At 37.4% G+C, this 19,606-nt stretch overlaps 2 protein-coding genes across 3 annotated transcripts; one reads left to right on the top strand and one right to left on the bottom strand.

Moving 5' to 3' along the window:
- Positions 1-663: 663 nt before the first annotated feature.
- Positions 664-2,391, bottom strand: LOC108055569 (uncharacterized). The gene is made up of 7 exons (XM_017138947.3): positions 2,363-2,391; positions 2,216-2,312; positions 1,946-2,153; positions 1,765-1,875; positions 1,205-1,690; positions 926-1,142; positions 664-871 (listed from the first exon to the last, which is right to left on the bottom strand). The coding sequence occupies exons 1-5, from the start codon at positions 2,374-2,376 to the stop codon at positions 1,635-1,637; spliced, it is 486 nt and encodes a 161-aa protein (XP_016994436.2). The 5' UTR covers positions 2,377-2,391; the 3' UTR covers positions 664-871; positions 926-1,142; positions 1,205-1,634.
- Positions 2,392-11,069: 8,678 nt separating this feature from the next.
- On the top strand, positions 11,070-19,063 carry shd (cytochrome P450 family 24 subfamily A member shade). 2 transcript variants are annotated; one of them, XM_017138938.3, is made up of 7 exons: positions 11,070-11,534; positions 16,249-16,543; positions 16,778-17,372; positions 17,438-17,615; positions 17,674-17,913; positions 18,128-18,343; positions 18,415-19,063. In XM_017138938.3, exons 2-7 carry the CDS (start codon positions 16,255-16,257, stop codon positions 18,523-18,525), a joined length of 1,629 nt encoding a protein of 542 aa, XP_016994427.1. In that variant the 5' UTR covers positions 11,070-11,534; positions 16,249-16,254; the 3' UTR covers positions 18,526-19,063. The 2 variants fall into 2 exon arrangements, with proteins under 2 accessions (XP_016994427.1, XP_016994428.1); XM_017138939.3 differs by lacking the exons at positions 17,674-17,913; positions 18,128-18,343; positions 18,415-19,063 and having other exon boundaries at positions 16,778-17,376; positions 17,438-17,474.
- Positions 19,064-19,606: the final 543 nt, after the last annotated feature.

Raw genomic sequence — 19,606 nt, forward strand, 5'->3', positions numbered from 1 at the left:
ATTTCTATTTTTGTGTACAGTTAAGTTGTATATATACTAAAATTACAAAATAAATGTAAGTAACAATTTACATAGATTAATAACTTAATATATATAAAATTATATACAAATTTGTCTTCCATTTTATAAATCAGATTTTTACTTAAATATTTTATTTATTCAGTTTTTTTCTTACTAAAATCACTTATTAACATTTTTTAAAATAATTACACTTCAAATCCTTATTATTTATCATAATAACTTCCATGATTGGTATAAAATTAATAATTAACTAAAACATTCCACAGTACTTGCCCAATCGAAATGTAAAAGAATCGCAGCCAATCGGGCGCTTTCCAATCGCCAATCGCCCGTCACAAATAAAAAGCAATGCGCTGCTTGTTTAAAACAAAGGAAATTGCCATTGTAAATAAAATAAAAAATAAGACAAAAACGAGCAGGGGCGAAATCAAAAGAACGCGCAAATGGAGGGAACAAGGAGGAATTGAACACCAAAGAGCCAAGAATAAAGTTTTTCAAAAGCGATAAAAACGAAATGTCGCATATTTTTATGACAAGCAGAGGGTGAAATTGGGGGGCAAAAGTGAGGTGAGAAAGAAATTTCCCCGCACATTGGCGCAAATTGAATTTGTAGAACAGCAAACAAATAAAAAACAACTCGAATAAAAAGCGTTAAAGAATTCGTCGTGCGTATATTTTAGACCTTCACTTGGACATTACAAAACAGAAGTAATTTCTGGGTGTCGATTTCATCGTTGACACAATACGCTCATTCGGCTTTCATCCAAGCCATTCCTTTTGTAGACCTCGCGAATTGCAGCTAGAGTTTCCGCGCTCGGGAACTTCTGCCTTGTGTAAGTGTTAATATACTCTAAAGTATAAATAAAAGATTATATAGTTTCGTCTAAGCCTAATTATAACTCACCTTTGTAAGCAACAGATTCGTTATCGTAGTAACACTTATGTAGAACTACAAAGTCCTTGTTGTCCGTACCTATAACCGAATACTCCTTCAGTAAAAAGTGTGCTAAACTCACTGGAATGCATATGTTTAACTTCGAATTTAGTGTTTGATAATAATGTACAGCATGTTTCGGATCCATATAAAACGATCTTTGTATCATTTTGCCCTCTAATGTGGTCTGCATGAGTATAAACAGAGAATAAGTAAAGTGTGCATAGGAAATGGTTTTGGTGAACAAACTGGAAAGGGAAACGTCTGGACCAACTTTCGACATATGTCTTTTTCGTTGGCAATAACTTCTGGAAGGATTATCGTGGCCAAGATCCCCAAAATCATGAAGCTGTATGACATTGTAGAATTGTAATATTAATATTTAATATCCAGCACTCACCTGTACCTTCCCATTTTAAATAATGAAACAATTCTGTATGAAGTGGTTTTTTATCAAAGAGGTAAGCGGAACATTATAATTTCAACGAAAGCAAAAGTGATATTTAACACATGATCATCAATTCGATAAGCCTCTTTACTTTAAGACATTTAAACCTTGAGGCTATATTTTCACAAAAATTATTACTTGGTTTTTATTTTCAGCATTTGCCTCAAAAAAACGAATAGTAAATAATAACATTTATGTGGCACAGACATTTTCTGGGGATAGTTTAAAAAGTCAAAGGTCGGTAAATTGTATCATAAAACTTTCCGTTTTCAAGAGATCCAAAAAGTCTAAAAGTAAAATCCATAAAAAATCATTACTTTCGCTGCACAAAATATAGTGGTTTATTTTAGGTTTTACTGACATAATTTTAACACTTGTCTTTCATGCAGGCCATTTTTTTTATATGCTTCGGAAATTTTAGCTAAGGTAGCTGCGTTTGGGGTTTTCAGCCTTGTATAAGTGTTAACGAACTCTAAAACGATAGTAATACATGGTTTTAGCTGCCGTTAATGTAAAACAACAAATGTAATATACTAATTTACCCGCATTAGTTTTTGAAACGGGAAAGTAGTGACACTGGTAGAGAACCAAAAATTCCTTATTATCGGTGCCTATAACCGTAGAGTTCTCCAGTAGAGCGTTTGGAAAATTCGTGTGAAGGCATAAACTAAGGGGCTTTGCTTTCGCCTTTCTATTTTCAAAAGTATCCAGGTAAAGCGATCGATGTATCATTCTGCCCTTAATTTTCGACTATACGAGAATAGAAAATAATTATACAAAGTGTAAAAGGGAGGAGATTTGACTGAACTAACTGAAGGAAATTGCTGGACCAACTTTCGGCATGGTCCCGGTTGAGAGGCAAAAGTTTCTGAAGTGATCACCGCGGCCAGGATCCACAAAAACAGGATGCTGCAAAACATAATACAATATTAATAACTTATGTATTTTCTATTGCTTACCTGAAGTTTCCCATTTTAAATAATGACAACTGCATTTGGAACTGAGTTTATAAGAGCTGCTTAAGCGGAACCGTAAAATGTTAACGAAATAAAAATAAATTGAATGCATGATTTACAATTGGATATGCCAACTATAAGCTGAAAAAGAATTTATAGAATTTTACTTGAATCTGTTGGTTAAATCAGGCCAATTAAAAATAAATGCAAATTGTTTTTTATTAAATAAAATAAATCAATTAATTTGTTAAATGTATTTCCAAAGCTATATTTATTATAAAGCTTATACTTCATTTTCCAGCAGGTAATTAAATAAATTATAATCTTCGGACGTTCTTACCATTCATTCCTTATCTATTAACCCACATATATCATTATCAAATGGCTTTCATTGCCACTTTGGCGCTTGTGGTCTAAGAAACTTTGCCAACCATTCCAAGTTCCTTGACTTGGCATAATTTAGAGCCATATATAGTAGATGCCTCCTCTGCCATGCCCCATAACTCAGCCACTTCGCCCAATTCAAGTATCCACACCCAGACACAAATCATAATCCTGATGGCCTCAGATAGAGATAAAGTAATGCGGCTGCTTTTGTCCGCTAAATGGATTTCCCAAAGCATTTGCCAAGTTTATGAAAAATAATCAAAGAGACAGTGGCCAGGAGGGGGTTGATCTATATCTATATCATGCAGCGTGTGGTTGGCGTATAAAGTGCTTTTAAAAACATCCCAACGAGTTCAAGTCTTGGCCAAAAAGTTTTGGCCCAGCTTCCCGGCTTCCGAAGGGCGGGGAGATCGTTGGTGGCAAAGTGTTTTTCATGAGCAATAATAATAATTTCGAGGCCGAATTTTAATTGCACCCAATGGACTCGTTGAAAAGAGGACGGGTCGGAAACTCGAAGATGAATGGCGGAACAAAGTAAGCTATGAAGCGGGTAAAAAAAAATGGGTTAGTCGCCCTCTTTATGCTTAGAACGCGTTGGAAAGCCAAAATGTAAGGAAAGAAAAGCTATAAACCAACTTGTAATAATAAATTTAACAACTTTAATCTAGGGAATTTATTAACACATTTTTTTAGAAGTTGAGGTAGACTTTCTTTTCTAATTTCACTTACTTATTACAACTCAGTTTCTTATAAAATAAAAATATAGCTAAGATTGCAAAAATTTAGCTGGTCTCTTACCAAAAAATAATCATTCTGGAAATCACTTTCATCAATCACACAGCGTACACATTGGGATTTCCACAGCTTTTCCGTATGTCTACCAACGCAAATCCATTAAAATACAACGAAATTAATTATTATGTCGGTTTCTGGCTGTTTGTGTGCGTCAGGTGGGTGGCATGGGTTAAAGGGTTCAGCTCTGTTCAGTTTTTATGGCCACGTCTATTGCCTTGTCGCGTTTATTTTGGCGGCGCCAACTTTCATGCTCAATTAAAACGTTTGTTTAATGAAAACAAATGCGCTTAATTAATAAACACGCATTTTGTGGTTTTTTGGCTTTGGTTTGGGTGAATGGGGGTGTGTAATGCGGATTGTGTAAAAGGGGTATTTCCGCCACCCACTCCTCCAATTCCTTTATATCCCTCTGAATGTTTTCGGTAATGCAGAAAAGTCGAAAACTGTCGCAGCTGTTTGTGTCGTGGTTGTTCGCTTTAATGGTTGTTGCTGTTGGTTCCGGTTGGTATTGTTTAATTACATTTTATTCTGAACCCTATCGTTGAGGAGATTAATAAAAGTTAAGTGCCAGCTTCATTTTTAGAAAATCCAAAATGATTAAACGAAAATATAACTACTCAATAACCAATTCCTTTTTAATAAAATATGAAATGCGGTCTCTTGGATACCGCTGATCGTTCTGATCGTTTGAAAATATTAAAGGCATACCTTTTGGCTGCTCTGAAAAATGCAGCTTAGTTCGCAAAGCAAACGGTAGGCTATGAAACGGCGCTATCCTTATAATTTCCATTATTATAAAAATTTAATAAAATAATTACTCTTGGCTACAAAACGTTAAAAATATTTCCACATTTTTTAAATTATACACAAAGTAGGCTTTTTAAATTAATAGATTATACCCGAGTTTTGTTTGGTAACTTTTACAATTTTTAAAAATCATCAACCTTATGAAAACAAATTAACTTAAACAAAGATATTCTGATTACTCATCCTCTTTCCGCTTGCAACACGTTGTCTGCATATTAGCAGTCATTCTATTAATACCTTTAAATTAACCCCTTTATTTTTCTAGGGCCTGCGATTGCACAATTTTTATTTGATGCATAATGCATTTCCGGAGCTCTCTATCTCCCCCATATTGCGGACTAGACGAGGCCTAGGCTTTGACTTTGGCTTTGATTACGACTGCAATTGCACTAAATGGAGTGCCATGTGATTGCATTGCAACTCATATTTTTTACCCACTCCGCAGTGACATATTTCTCGATTATCGCTCAACTTTCCCAGACTTTCTCATAGGTCATCAGAAACGGTTGCAAAACATTTGGTGAATGTCTAGGTGGAAATTTCGATAGCTACTCGCATTACCGGCGCTTTTTGCCACCCCGCTCTCTTCAGTCGGCTTGTCTACAATTTCAGTGGATGGCGCTATTTAAATGGTTACTGCGTTTTTTATTGCCATTATTCGGTTTGTTTTTGGGTTATTTGTGTGGTTTTGGTTGCCGTTTGTTTTTGCAACTGGCGCTTTTTTATGGAAATTTCATCAGAAGGCCCGCACACGTGTCTTATGGGTGATAACTTTTGCGGGCCAACTATGCGTATGCTTAATTGGTTGCGACTTAACTGGGCCTATTTACATGAGCTTTAAAGTTACAAATAAATATACAACTCCCGCCACAACATACATCACAGAATATAAATAATTTTACTTATGAACTTCTTAGTATCTCCTTTTTAAAAATTACGTTGGTTTTTCTCCTTATTTTATGACATAATTATCAAATAAATAATAAAAGAAAAAATTGTATTACCTACTCAGAGGTCATGTAAACAAAATCTTGAATTACTCTGAATTTCTTATTTTAGCCTTATCATCGACGTAATTTCATCCCAGCCTCCGCAGATCTCTTGGTCATTTCCGTTACTCGTTAAACGATAAGCTCGAAGTCCAATTAAAATTCATGAATTTTTAAGACGTATTTAGGTGTTATCAGGCCAATAAGTGCAAACAGATCTGCTGGCAAGGTGTCAAAATGAAAAATGTTTAATGCGCAAAAAAGCTGTGAATGAATCGAGATTAAACAATGTACATATTACAGCGGTGGGGACACCGGAGATCGGATGACGGGGGGCCCACAGTTGGGACCCCCAGCCGATAAGTAGCCCCTCAGAAGATCCCATAGAGACGAACACAGCGGCAACTGATTAATTATAGTGAGCACTTGTGTAGTACTATACTGCATGATAAAGAAAGAGCATAAAGAAAAAATTATAATCATAAAGGGCAGATCGTCTTCGCTGCCACAGCTGCTGGGTCAAGTTCAAGGACAAGCTATCAACAATAATAAGTGGAAATGAATGGAGAGGAGGAAGCTGAAATGAGGGTAAGGGGTAATGGGAGCAGTGTGCACAGAAAAAAATATTACGTGAAATTGGTCGTGAATTTAAAAATAGACGACTTGCGATTTCCACTTTACAGTCCGAAATATTAATGATAATTTACATTACTCCTTTTTTAACTTGAAATTATAATTATTTTAGCTACATAGATTAAAAAAGTAAAAGGTTTTATGCGGATTGATTATGCTCTGATCCGATTGATTTCACTTTTATTCTGACCACCTCTTTCCTGTTCTTTCTCCCTCTTGCAATCTTTGGGCAGACCGCGCCCTTTGTAGATCATTGGGTCACTATGTGTGCGGATGCGTCCCTCAGCGTCACTTTACCGCTTGCAACTGGAACACAGTGAAAACATTGCGAAAAAAAAGAATACTGGCCATAAGAGCCCCTGAAGGCTGTCTTCTTTCTGTGGATCCCCACTTCCCGATCCCCGGTTTCCCGATTCTCTGGACACTTGTGAAGAAAGGAGGCAGAAATGAATTTGCAGCTCGTGGGTAATCAAGTGAGGCACTCGCACACACTTGCAACCTGCAACGATGCCACTTGTTCGCTCACTCAGACAGCGTGGAGCTTCCATTGTGAATGGTTTTGTTTTTGTCCGGTGCTCCTTTTACCCTTCCAAAGGAACTGGCAATATGACAGTTATTATAAGAAAACAAAACAAAGCTTTTCAAATAACCATAATGTTAAAGAAAATAGGCTACATTTTAATTTTTTAAGTTACTGTTTTATTTAAGTTCCATCTTTCTATTAGAATCATCTTTGAATCCCAATGTCATTAAATAATTCTTATTTGTCTAGAAAATTCTTAAAGGTACATTATTTTAAATAAATATAATACTGTGCTTAAAATTTTACCTGGAAGATTTATTTTCTAAATTTATTTTCTTAAATCAATTAAAAATCTTTCTAGCACTGATCCTTTTAATGCTGAGATTGTTGTAAATAATTTAAATTATAATGTACAAAATATACATAATTCAGTAGCTAATGTAATGGCTTATTTTATACAAATAGAATGGGAGTTTGGTTTTCAAATTGAAGATTTAGATCCTTTTATCAATTCTTGCAGAGCATTTGAAGATACCCGTTTACCATAACCTCAGCAGTCTCTTTTCTGCCGTAACCCCCACTTTGGAGTATTCTTACTTGTTATCAATTGTTGTTGTGACCGCCCCTCCTCGGCCACCCCCTTTCCTTGCCCGCTCGCCGTGTTGTTGTTATTGCATTTAAGTGCAGCTTGTTAATGCTCATTAAATGTTAAGGGAGCTGTGAGCTGGCTCTGAGCTCGAGAGCTGAGTTTAGCTCCCAGATCGACGGCAAAAGCAATTGTCTCGGGCTCGAGCCCTGCCTCAAATTGTGGCAGAGTCCGATCCCCGGAGCTGTGGGCTTGGGCTTTAGTTCCATAAAATGAAGCGAGCCAGAAAGTCGCGGCGGGCGCGTTGAAAGGAAACAACTTTGCGTCGGCACAATAAAATCAAAAAGACCCCAAAACGATCGATGACAGTGAATAAAGTTCAAGCAATAAAACCAAACCAAACAAAACAAAAACGAAGTCCCAAAACAAGAGAAGGAAAACTTAATCGAAAATTGAAAATTGAAAAGAACATCGTGAATAACTTCGTTTGCTTCCTCTTTTACACAGAGAAAAATAAGACTTAAGGATATGACATAAATGTAAAAAATCTTACCCTATAAAACTATTATAATCAAAATATATTTTTTGTATATCATATTTTTTATTTCAAACAAACAACTTTATTTAGTAACCTTAACTTTAAAATGGCTTTTAAATGTTGTTTTAATGTGATCTCAAAATAATTAAGATGATATTCTAGTAATAGACTTTTGCATTTTTCTAGATTAATAAATTACTTCTGCCTAGTATCTATATAATTTAATCAGCTTGATAAGATATTTCTTAGTGTAATACTTCATGATCGTGATCAGTTGCTCATTATCGTGATCATCAACATTGTTGTCGTCGCGTGAAAAACCTGTTCGCTTGGGAAAAGGCTCCCGTGTGGTTCTTGTTGTTGCCCGTGTGGCTGTGTGAAGCTAATTGAAAAGAAGTATTAACAACGCTCTGCCTTTTGTTTTTGTACCTTTGATTGACTGACCGACCAACACGAAGGAGTTGTAACTCGGCTATGGGGAAAAAAAGAGGGGCGGCTAGGCGGGATGTCTGGTATGGCATAATTGTGGGATCAACCAGCGGCAGAACATCACGAGCAGCAGCAACTGCACAGTTAATTAGTAATGCAAAGCCAATGCCTACTCAGTCACTCATTCAGGCAGTCATTCAGCCATTCAGTCGGCCAGCCAAACAGCCAGCCCGGCAATTGCTTAGAAATTCAATTTGTATTTCCACTGATCGACAGGATAAGAATTTATCCATCTGCGAGGAGAGCGTGTGAATCCCCCGACCAGATGGAGGGAACGGGTATGGGAATCCTATCTAATGTGACAGCTGAGGGGAACCAGATACGCATCTACAAGATAATAAGAGTCAGAAGTACTTACTTTATATGGGAGGATACGAAAGGGTTCAGAATTAAGGATAGTAAATTGATTTGACAGAGCGTTTAAGGGCAATAAAATCTACTAACGATCTTGAAAAATAGATAAATATTTAATAGGTTTTAGACAAAAAAAATTAAAATTAAATTTTTTAACTTATTTTGAATTTTTGTTATTTGTTAAAACACAATTAATGGAATATAAACAAAAACAAATCAAGCCTTGAAACTCGTATATAAAAAGATTACTTAGTCAAGTCATTAAAAATAACTGAAACAGAAAATGGAAACTGTTACCTTCTTATATGTTGTGTTATTGAATTATTAATTTTGTATATAATTTTTTGTTATTGTTTTTTTATTTATATAAATATATCTTTTGTCGCACGATTTGTCTGTCAACTAGGTATCGTTCCTTATCTTTCTTCCATATAACAAACCATTGTGAATGAGGCAATCCTGTTTCCCTGCCTCCCTGAGATCTTCCTGTGTCTTGTCTCTATATCCCTAAATGCACACAAGCATGCGCACATGCGCGTTGTTTGGCTTTAAAACAACCACAACTCTAATTCGCATTAATTTAAAACTCAATCAAGGCAATTAGCGCGCACACTGGAGCGACACTCACGATCGCCTCGGTTTCCGCCCCTCCTGGTTCCTGCCCCTCCTCGATCTTTTCTGCTCCTCACCCCTGCCCATGTGCTGCACTCGCATGTAAAGGATTGATATTGGAGGCGTTCGGACTGCGGGATATCGTGGTTATATGTATTAGTTATAGCACTAAGGATAACTGGCCTAATTATATGAATTTTATTTAAAATGAAAGCTTTTTAACCATAACCTTTAGTAATATTGACGAGAAGATGAGCTTACCATATATTTTTTAGAAAAAAATTCCTTAAAAATGAACTAAGGTCATAATTTGAAATACTTTTTTGGTAATTTTTCTAAAAATATATATTTTAGGAAAAAATGTCCTTTGATATTTGAGATGCTATGATGTTCTAAATCTTTCTTTACCTCTGACTTTTAATTTACTAAAATCCTTAAGAAACGATCATATTTCATTTAATTATTTACTGGAACAGAAAAACCAATGTGTCCTAATGGTGTTTCTTTTTTATTTCACCTATTCTATGTAATAATAATTTTTTAAATTTATTAAATTATTAACTATCTATTTATTTCTGATGGCTTTCAAATTAATAAAGAATTATAATAAGAAGATAGTCTCTATTCACTGAAAATATTTACGAAAAATCCCAAGCCCGAATACAGTTAACAAGATATTAAATCAGCTAATATGCCCCTCTTTTTCCCACCATACGGGGTCTATTAAAAAATCACAGCCAGTGGCAACATTGTAGTCGCGGTTTGGACATCCAGACAGCCGGTCGCACAGCTGATTTGCCGAGTTCTCGAGACCCGCTCGCCGTCTGAGGCGAACCTGTTATATTGGACTATGTTATGGAATATGGAATATACTTATATATGGAGTGCAACCTACCTCACGGATCGTACTCGTACCCACACGAACACTCCCTCTCTCACGCACACTCGAGTAGCCTGCCTGCCACTCACGCACTGCGCCCAGCTGCTCGTGTTGTTGCTGCTGCCGCTGTAATGTGTTGCATAAATTTGCCACAAGTAAACATTTCAATAAGCCTTGAGGCGTTGTTTCTTGGCAAACTTTCATTGAGTTTCTATATGCGAAAAAAAGAATACAAACACACATGGGTTCTTATCAGCAGCATGGGGAATACAGAGATGTAGAAGAAGCAGAGGCAGCAGGAGAGTGGGCGCACAGAGAGCGAGAGTGATTGGCGCTATCAATACAGTCCAAATTCTATAACTAGAACTTTTAAGATCTCAAGTTTCCAATTCTTTGAGTCGAAGATGTTATCTGGAAATATACACACATGTTTTATTTTAATTTAAAGGAGTTATTGCGTTAAAATAATCATTGCATAGTTATAGGCGCATAGTGACCATTATCCTGGGTCAGAATATTTTTTGGATCGATAGGAAATTTATGTAAATAAAAATAAAAAAGGTCTGACTTTACGATTTCTATAGTTGCCGCTGCTTTTAAATGTTGGTAAATGTAATCTGAGGTTGATCCCAATAGTCTACCATAATCTTTTATATTTATATTTTAAAAAATTCCAAAACTCCTATATAGGTACTATATCATTCTGATCTCTACCAGCCTACATAGCTCGAATTTTATAGGTGACAGATGGTGGTTCGCGTTATGGATGTTCGACTGTGCACCTCTCACAGGGAGAACACCTCGGGGAATCCGAAGCGGGAGCAGCAGGCCCGAAGAACCTTACTCACTGAAAACGGATTCGAACAGCTGGTCGAGATCGGGCAGAGATCGATCGATCGAGCGTTGGATCGATCGGATCGGTGGAAGCACTTGTTGCGTGGTTGGTGGTTCTCCATAATATCGCCTCCCATCGTGAGCGCCGATCGTCATATGTGTGAGACTGTCTGCGTGAGTGCCGAGTGGTCGTGTGCTGGTGTGTGTGTGTGCGTTGGGCTCGGCTCAGCATTTCCCCCATTCAAAAAACGGAGCGACTCAGTCTTTGACTAAGCGTCGCAGTTGTCGCAACCAAGAGACGCCATCAGGGATCGCGGAGGAGATCTGAGATCGTAGTTCGGAGATCTGGGATTCGGTTGCGGGCTCGGTCAATCCGGAATAGAGTGTCCCCGGTCACGGTTTAAATCTATCACTGTGTTTACCATAAATACTTTATTAGAACATTAATCGAATCATAGGCGACCAACAAAAAACATCAAAGTCCAAGAGTGCAATTTCTGTCTGTGATTAGAAGTTTCTATTGTTTTCCCCGAACCAGAAACTACGATTAGCGAAAGCTTTAAATAATAACAACTATAAATGTGCAATGTAATAAATTAAAGTGATGCAACATCTACATATTTCTAAAATATTTGCAAAGTGATAACTTAAGCATTTTTTATGCAATGCTGTCAAAAATGCATACAAGTCGGATCTAATCTGCAGTCGACCTAAACTTATTGGATTTAAAACAAATCAAATTTAAGCGGTAAGTTTTTTTAAGTGTTTAAGTAAAATGATTTAATTTCATTACCTAAGTGATCTACATAAGTTAGCTTTGGATTTTCATAGAACACTGCTACAATAGTTAATTCTTAATAGTTAATTATAATAGCCATACTTCTCCAGGAAATATACATCATTATTGAATATTTTATCCGCTAAACTATTTAAATTCTCAGATGTGAGCCAGACACCATGGAACTTTTTAAATCAATTTCATTTCTTCTTACAAACGTATACAATTCTGCCGAATGTTAAATGATTTTATTAAATATTTACACAACCACAACGACGGCAGCAGCCAAGTTAATCATAAAATGCAATATGATAAAAATGAAACTGAATCGAACTTCAAAAAATATATGTAGGTATAATGAAACTGTATATGAGTGTGCGTGCATGTATCTTGGAAAAAATCGTGTTATCCTTCGGCAAACAAACGCATTAAATTGCAATTAGCCTCCTAGCTCCCCACTTCTCTTCTCACGGCGCGTTGAAGTCATTTTTTATTTATTTATTAATTTTTTCCCCATTATTATTTCATATTTATCATCGAGCACGAGCGTTTTCAAGTGTAACGCAATAAGAAAAAATAATAATAATAATTTTTTGATGATTTTCTTTTGTTATCAATTATGTGAGAGAGCTTCAAGTTCATTATCATCATTAAAAAAAGCGTCATCAGCTTCTCGTTGGTTGTTATTTCATCTGGTTCGGATTGGATTGTAAATTTAATGAATACCTGCCCAAGTGGATGCAATCGATTACGTTTCCATTTGAAAATGTTCCATTGACTTTATTGGATTTTTTACTTTCTTTTGCTTAACTTGAATTTTTGTGTTTGGCAAAATTGTAACGTTCATTGACCGAAAGATTATAAATATTTCGGGTCGTTGTCGATGATGATACATTTCTTTGTGGGAAGGGTTTTTGCGAGCTGTGGTTAAACGTTCTTTGTTTTAATATTAAATGTGTTTATTTTAAAAGAGGTTAATAAATAAAAATAAATGCTGTACTAAGCCCAAACAATTATTTAAAACAAAAATCTTTGAGATTTTCCTTAAATTTATTATTTAACCTCTAATTTTTAATGATCCGGATTCACTGTATCTGATCGCACGTCTTCCTGTCTTCGAGGCTTATATAAATAACTTAATTTTTTACCCGAAACCCCACGCGTGTTTACGCAAATTTGATGACATTCCGCGCCATGTTCTTCGATCACATTTCACCTTCCTTTTTCGATTCGATTTCGATCGATTTTTTGCAAAGTTTGCTGAGGCATCAGGAATGAATGTCTGGTGTTGGGCCAAATTAATTTCTGCTTTTGGCGTCAGACCGTCCACTGGCACTCATAAGCCCGGATAGAAGAAGAAATCAAAGTTAACATAATAATTAAACGTAAGTGCGACTGGGCCTGCACACGTTGCCAAAACCCGACGACAGGCCACAAAATGTGACAAAAAATAAAAAAGTGAAATAATTTACAATTTTTTTGTCTGCAAATTTTTTTGCAAAATAAACAAGTTTATGTTTTCGTCAGAATTTACATACCCTCTATATATGCCGATTGATTCTGAATACGTTATTTAGTCGTGGCTATTTTTATTGGCACATTTTTCACATTTATGCAAATCGCATCAAATCGAGAACCCGCCGAAAAAGTGCCCAAAAACTTGGTCCGCTGCGCAGTTACAGAAGACCCGAGCTCAGCTCAAACGGCTGGCGATCCGCAGAGCCAGACATCAGCAGATTATGTCACTTGTGCCACTCGCGTTCGTATGGCCATATAGCTATATATATAGTGCACACGACAAGACATCAGCCGGGGCTTCATGGTCACGGCCATCGACAAACGGGAAACTTGGCTTAACAATTTCTTTCCTCGGTCAGCTGTTTCCTACCTCCTTCTCTTGCCAAAAAAAGAGTTGCGAAAAAAATTAACAGAGAGGGACTTACACTGCAAAAAATACAAGATTCCGTATGACATGATAATATTATCAAAAATAAGAAGTCTCACCAAAACAAACAAAAAACGTAAGGCTTATTAAATAAATAAATATTAATATTTCTGTAATACATGAATACATATATTCAGCGTGGGATTGTGTTACATTAAAAAATTATTTATATTATCTCTTACTACGTTGAAAATTGAAACTTAAAATACTTTTGTTATTTATTTTAATAGATATATCGCCAGCAAATCATTACTATCTAAATATGGTTTATGTTTGCTAACTATAATATTCTTTAAATCTGCATTATTTTCTGTGTATCCATTATCTTGAGTTTGGCTTTAGCCAAGTTCAATGTACGGCCAACGACGTGCCAACGCCGTGCCAACGCCGTGCCAACGCCGAGCGACAAAGTAAGCCGCGCAAATAGAAATAGAGAAATTTTCTCATTAGATTTTTGCCGTATTGCCACTTTGCAGAAAGCCTGGCCTAAGCCACGAACCAAACTTGCTTTCCGTCCCAGAACCAGCTGAAAACAGTTCTATGTTAGAAAGGCATTAGAAGTTGGCTTGGCTAAAGAAAAGTGAAAGAACTGGTGTGAGGTTTTAAATCAGTTATCTAATCAGATGTCTCAAGTGGAAATGATACATTAAATTCATATCCTCGGTAAATAAACTAAATTTACAGAATCTTAAGCTTTTATTATAGTTGAACTAAAAAAAATCTTCTGTTGCCAAATCTCCTCTAAAATCATTTTAAATTTCCAATTACCATTGAGTGGCGTCATTCTCGGACCACAAAATTTCGATTTCTTTTATGTCATTTTTGTTGCGGTAAACAAAAAGCGTTAATGACTCCAGAACAGAAAATAGTCAATAAGAAAGAAACGAAAAAAATCGAAATTTTTATTTGCGTCTTAACCCAATTAGCCGAGCTGAAGAAATGACGGCCAGAAATTGTGAAATTCCAAGATCAAAACAGAGCGGGGAAGAAAACAAAAATACGAGAAAGAACTTTCCTATCGTTTCTCGTTTTACATAATAATCGGTTACATAATATGCTTTCTACCCACCGCTGGGTGCTTTCTTCTCCTTCTTTCGGCCTGGAGCTGGGAGCTGGTTTCCAAGCCGGTTTTGGCCAGCTGCTATACCTTTTGCCTGCTTCTAACGCAACTCTAACGATGAGAACGGCGTGGAGTTGTGAGTCGCGAGTGGATCCCAATCCCAACTGCATATTAATCAGAGAGTGAGCCGGAGAATGGGGCCGGAGCAGAGGAGAATTCGCAAGAATTCTTATTAAAAAGCGAGTTTGTGTTTTTGTTGTTCTAAGCACGTTGGAAAAGTGAGAAGCGCATAGAACGGCGCACGCGTCGCGCTGAGAAGCGATCTCATGACGAGATGAGGAAGTGATTAAGCCCCCAAGAAGGAAGTGCTCGCCTCAGATGTCTGTGATTTGTATTTCCAGTTTATTTTCTTTTCTGTTCTCTATTTTTGCACAGGCCTATCGGTCCGCGAATTTGCATTAATGGATAGATTTGCCACACCTCTCCCGCCGAATCTCACGCACATTGCCATGCGAGTGGCGTCACGTAGATAAAGACATTACTTACCTGGGCCCACAGACTTCTTATCTGGCCCTCCGATTCTTTTGCAAATACCATTTTTCGGTAGCCCAAAGTCACGGTGAGGTTTTCTATTCGTATTCCGTATTTATTTGCCAAGCGATCGTGTGGCTGTGCTGTTGTGTGGTTAGGGCAAATATTAGAATCGATCATCTATCAGTGTTTTCTTGATTCTGTTTTTTGTATTTGACTGGGCCATTCATTAATCACTCCGAGCAGGTAACCCCCGTGAGGTTTAAATCGATTTCCAGCTTATTTCTATAGTTTTTATATCCGGTTGGCAATAGGAAAATAGAAAAAGGTCTTGATTGGAAATGGTCTAATAAGAACGTGAGATATTCCACTTTAATTTGTATCCCCTTCGCTGACGATAATAAAACCAATAAGAAAGTATTCGTTTTGATTTTCTCGGAAGGTACACACAAAAAAAGGTTTAAGGCGGCTATTTCTAATAAAAATACACTAGGTTAGGGTAGGCCAAGATCTTCTTTTGTTTTCCAACGATAACTTTCCTATAACCAATTACGGATTTCTTACTATTATTCTTAAGACTTCGCATATGATTTTACTTAGTGAATATATAGATTTTCGATGCTAAATTAGATAAATAAATAATTAAATAAAGAAAAATATTAAATGAAAAATCTTCCCTTATTTCTTGTGGATTTTATGATTATTGAACCAATTGTTCCCCAATAAACATCGCATTATGCAGACATTTTGCAATCTGGCGAAATTCGCAACACAATCGTTACACATATTTTTCGGCTATTAACCTTGAACTTTATCACGCCTGGTCGGCTATTATCTTATCTGGCGTAAAAACCCATTAAGCGTGTTCTTTTTTCTGCCAGACATTTATATACCTTGCAAAATAGCCAAAAACCCAGAGAACCGAGAACAATGTGTTATCGCCTGTTGGCAATAATAATGCAAAATCGATGATCAACTGGGGTGGCCAAGAAAGCTATATAAAGACCAAATACAAATTAGTCGACCGGTTGGCATCGAGTCGAATCGAAAGGCCAGACTTCAATTAGAGGCCTAGAATCGCCGGGGAGAATTAGCATAAGTGCCGCCAAAGTGGATTAAGTCAGTAAGACCCAGAATTCTAATTGCAGCGCCCCATGGTAATGGCCGTGATACTGTTGCTGGCCCTGGCACTTGTACTCGGCTGCTACTGCGCTCTCCATCGGCACAAATTGGCTGAGATCTACCTCCGGCCGCTCCTGAAGAACACGCCGCTGGAGGATTGCTACCATGCCGCGCCCATCGAACAGGAGGCGCCAAGGAGGAGGAAACGTGGCATTTGGGACATCCCCGGGCCACAGCGGATTCCCTTCCTGGGCACCAAGTGGATATTCCTGCTCTTCTTCCGCCGCTACAAGATGACCAAGCTGCACGAGGTATATGCGGGTAAGACATTATCTAGAGAAAGCATTATTTATAATTAGTGATTGGTCTACAAAGTGCAAAGCAGAAATATAATTTTAATTATATATTGAAGGGATATTTAGATCGTAGAATAAAAAAAATATATTTATTTGTTCTGAAAGTTTATCGTTTTTAACCTTTTCACTACTTAATTAGATCTTCAAAGCATAAACATAATATACCTATAATATGAATTATTAAAATGTTATGTTTTAGATCTCAACAGGCAATATGGCGACATAGTGCTGGAGGTGATGCCCTCCAATGTGCCCATTGTGCACCTGTACAACCGCGAGGATCTGGAGAAGGTGCTGAAGTACCCCAGCAAATATCCTTTCCGACCGCCCACCGAGATCATCGTGATGTACCGCCAGTCCCGACCGGATCGCTATGCGAGCGTGGGGATCGTGAACGAACAGGGGCCAATGTGGCAGCGTCTTCGATCCTCCCTGACCTCCAGCATTACTTCTCCGAGGGTTCTGCAGAACTTCCTGCCCGCCTTGAATTTGGTTTGTGATGACTTCATCGAGCTACTGAGATCTCGACGGGATCCGGAGACCCTGGTGGTCCCTAATTTCGAGGAGCTGGCCAATCTGATGGGTCTGGAGGCCGTCTGCACTTTGATGTTGGGCCGGAGGATGGGTTTCCTGGCTGTCGATACGAAACAGCCGCAGAAGATCAGTCAACTGGCAGCCGCTGTCAAACAGCTTTTCATCTCGCAAAGGGACTCGTACTACGGCCTGGGTCTGTGGAAATACTTTCCCACCAAAACGTACAGGGAGTTCGCCCGGGCCGAGGACTTGATCTATGAGTAGGTACACACCTATCTTGGTCTCCCATTCTATTTCCATTTAACTGAAATCGCTTTCTCTCCAGTGTGATCTCCGAGATCATCGACCACGAGCTGGAGGAGCTTAAAAAGTCGGCTGCCTGCGAGGACGACGAGGCTGCTGGCCTGCGGAGTATCTTTCTCAATATTCTGGAGCTCAAGGATCTTGATATCAGAGACAAGAAGTCGGCTATTATAGACTTTATAGCCGCGGGCATAGAAACGGTGGGTATTTCTTCATGCAAATTTAACGGAATTCTTTTCTAATAATTTTGATTTTTAGTTAGCCAACACCTTGCTGTTCGTGCTCAGCTCAGTTACTGGAGATCCTGGGGCCATGCCTCGCATCCTGAGTGAATTCTGCGAATATCGGGACACTAATATCCTGCAGGATGCTTTGACGAATGCCACATACACAAAGGCCTGCATACAGGAGTCCTATAGACTGAGGCCCACCGCCTTTTGTCTGGCCAGGATTCTAGAGGAGGATATGGAGCTTTCGGGATATTCTCTAAATGCGGGGGTAAGTTGAATTACTTTTTTTTAAATGTCTATGCAAGATATGTCAATACTTGAAATCTTTTAAAAATATTATTCGTATACAAAAAATAAAAAAAAAACCTTTAAATGTTTGTAAATAATTTATTTATTAATATACCATTTAATAAATAAGGACAAAGCCAATAACATATTTTTATTAACATTTTATTGACTCTCATTGTTTTTCCGATTCTTAGACCGTGGTGCTCTGTCAGAACATGATTGCGTGCCACAAGGACAGCAACTTCCAGGGAGCCAAGCAGTTCTCCCCGGAGCGTTGGATTGATCCTGCCACGGAGAACTTCACGGTGAATGTGGATAGTGCCAGTATTGTGGTGCCCTTCGGAGTGGGTCGAAGATCGTGTCCGGGAAAGCGTTTTGTGGAAATGGAGGTGGTGCTACTGCTGGCTAAGGTGAGTATAATCTATAATCTATATCTTTAGATAGGGTCACTGAACTAACAAACTATTTTCATGTTTTTCAGATGGTCCTGGCCTTCGATGTGAGCTTTGTGAAGCCCCTGGAAACGGAATTCGAGTTTCTGTTGGCTCCCAAAACTCCGCTCAGTTTGAGACTCAGCGATCGGGTCTTCTGATCGTGGGTGCTGAGAAAACTGAGCCCCAAACACTGCCTACCCCCAGGCGTTAATATAGCTAAGAACTGAACCATTAAGTGAAATTAATGTAAAATATGCTTAGGACTCTACACATATCCTGTATACCCGATGAGCCACAATCAGCAGCCTAGTCCTGTGAAGCAATCAAATTAAGAGCAAATCCAATCAAAGTAATTTTATGCTGAATGGATATTATGTAGATTTAGATGTATATACAATGTGTCAAGTTTTGTTGTAATAACCTAGTTATCGGATCATATTATAGTTATTGTTAGTTCTAGCAAATAAGTAGCAGCAATTGTTTTTGAGAGTTGTGTAAACGGAAAGACTGTGTTTAAGTTTTGTTTTTCATGATTTTAACAGTTTTTAAATATTTTCTGTATATAGTTATGAAAATTTGCCACTCAACTTGTGTACAGTTTAATTTTATTTGTATTTATTCAACTGTTTCTACTGCCTTCTTTTTATTTCATCTCTATATCTGTGAATATTTTTGTTAAAAGAAATATAATATTCAAATGAATTGAAATTAAACAAAATCAAAAGTTAAAAACATAATTTAGGAATGTGTTTCATTTTATTGGTATTTTGTAGACTTCTTATGATGACATCGTACATCGCAATTTCTGGATAAAATTTTTACCATAAAAAATTTCTTCTAAGTAAAGCTTTCTTTTTGGTTTGTGTCTTTACTATTTAGGGAAATTTCATAAAATGGTTCAACAGTCGCTTCCCATTAAGCCGAGTATGTTTTAAAAAAAATCCCTTTTGAAAATTCTCCGTGTTAAACCACAAATTTTAATAGAGCATTTCAAGCTTAAACAAAACACGAAATTGGTTGACATTGTTTGCATGTCATGCAGGTGTTAATTATTAATTATTATTATTCAATATTTGGTCAGCGCTTAAAAAACAGTCGACTTGAACACGTTTAAGCGCCTACTTCGGAGCTCTCTTAGGTCCACTGGCTTACTCTTAACCTGTTAGTTCTCCGAACCACTCTCTTCTTCTTTGGGCTGTGGCTATTTAGCTCGTTTGGCGGGCTTTGGAACGGTTTGGT

This window comes from Drosophila takahashii, chromosome 3L (genome assembly GCF_030179915.1).
Source record: "Drosophila takahashii strain IR98-3 E-12201 chromosome 3L, DtakHiC1v2, whole genome shotgun sequence".
Taxonomy (NCBI): domain Eukaryota; kingdom Metazoa; phylum Arthropoda; class Insecta; order Diptera; family Drosophilidae; genus Drosophila; species Drosophila takahashii.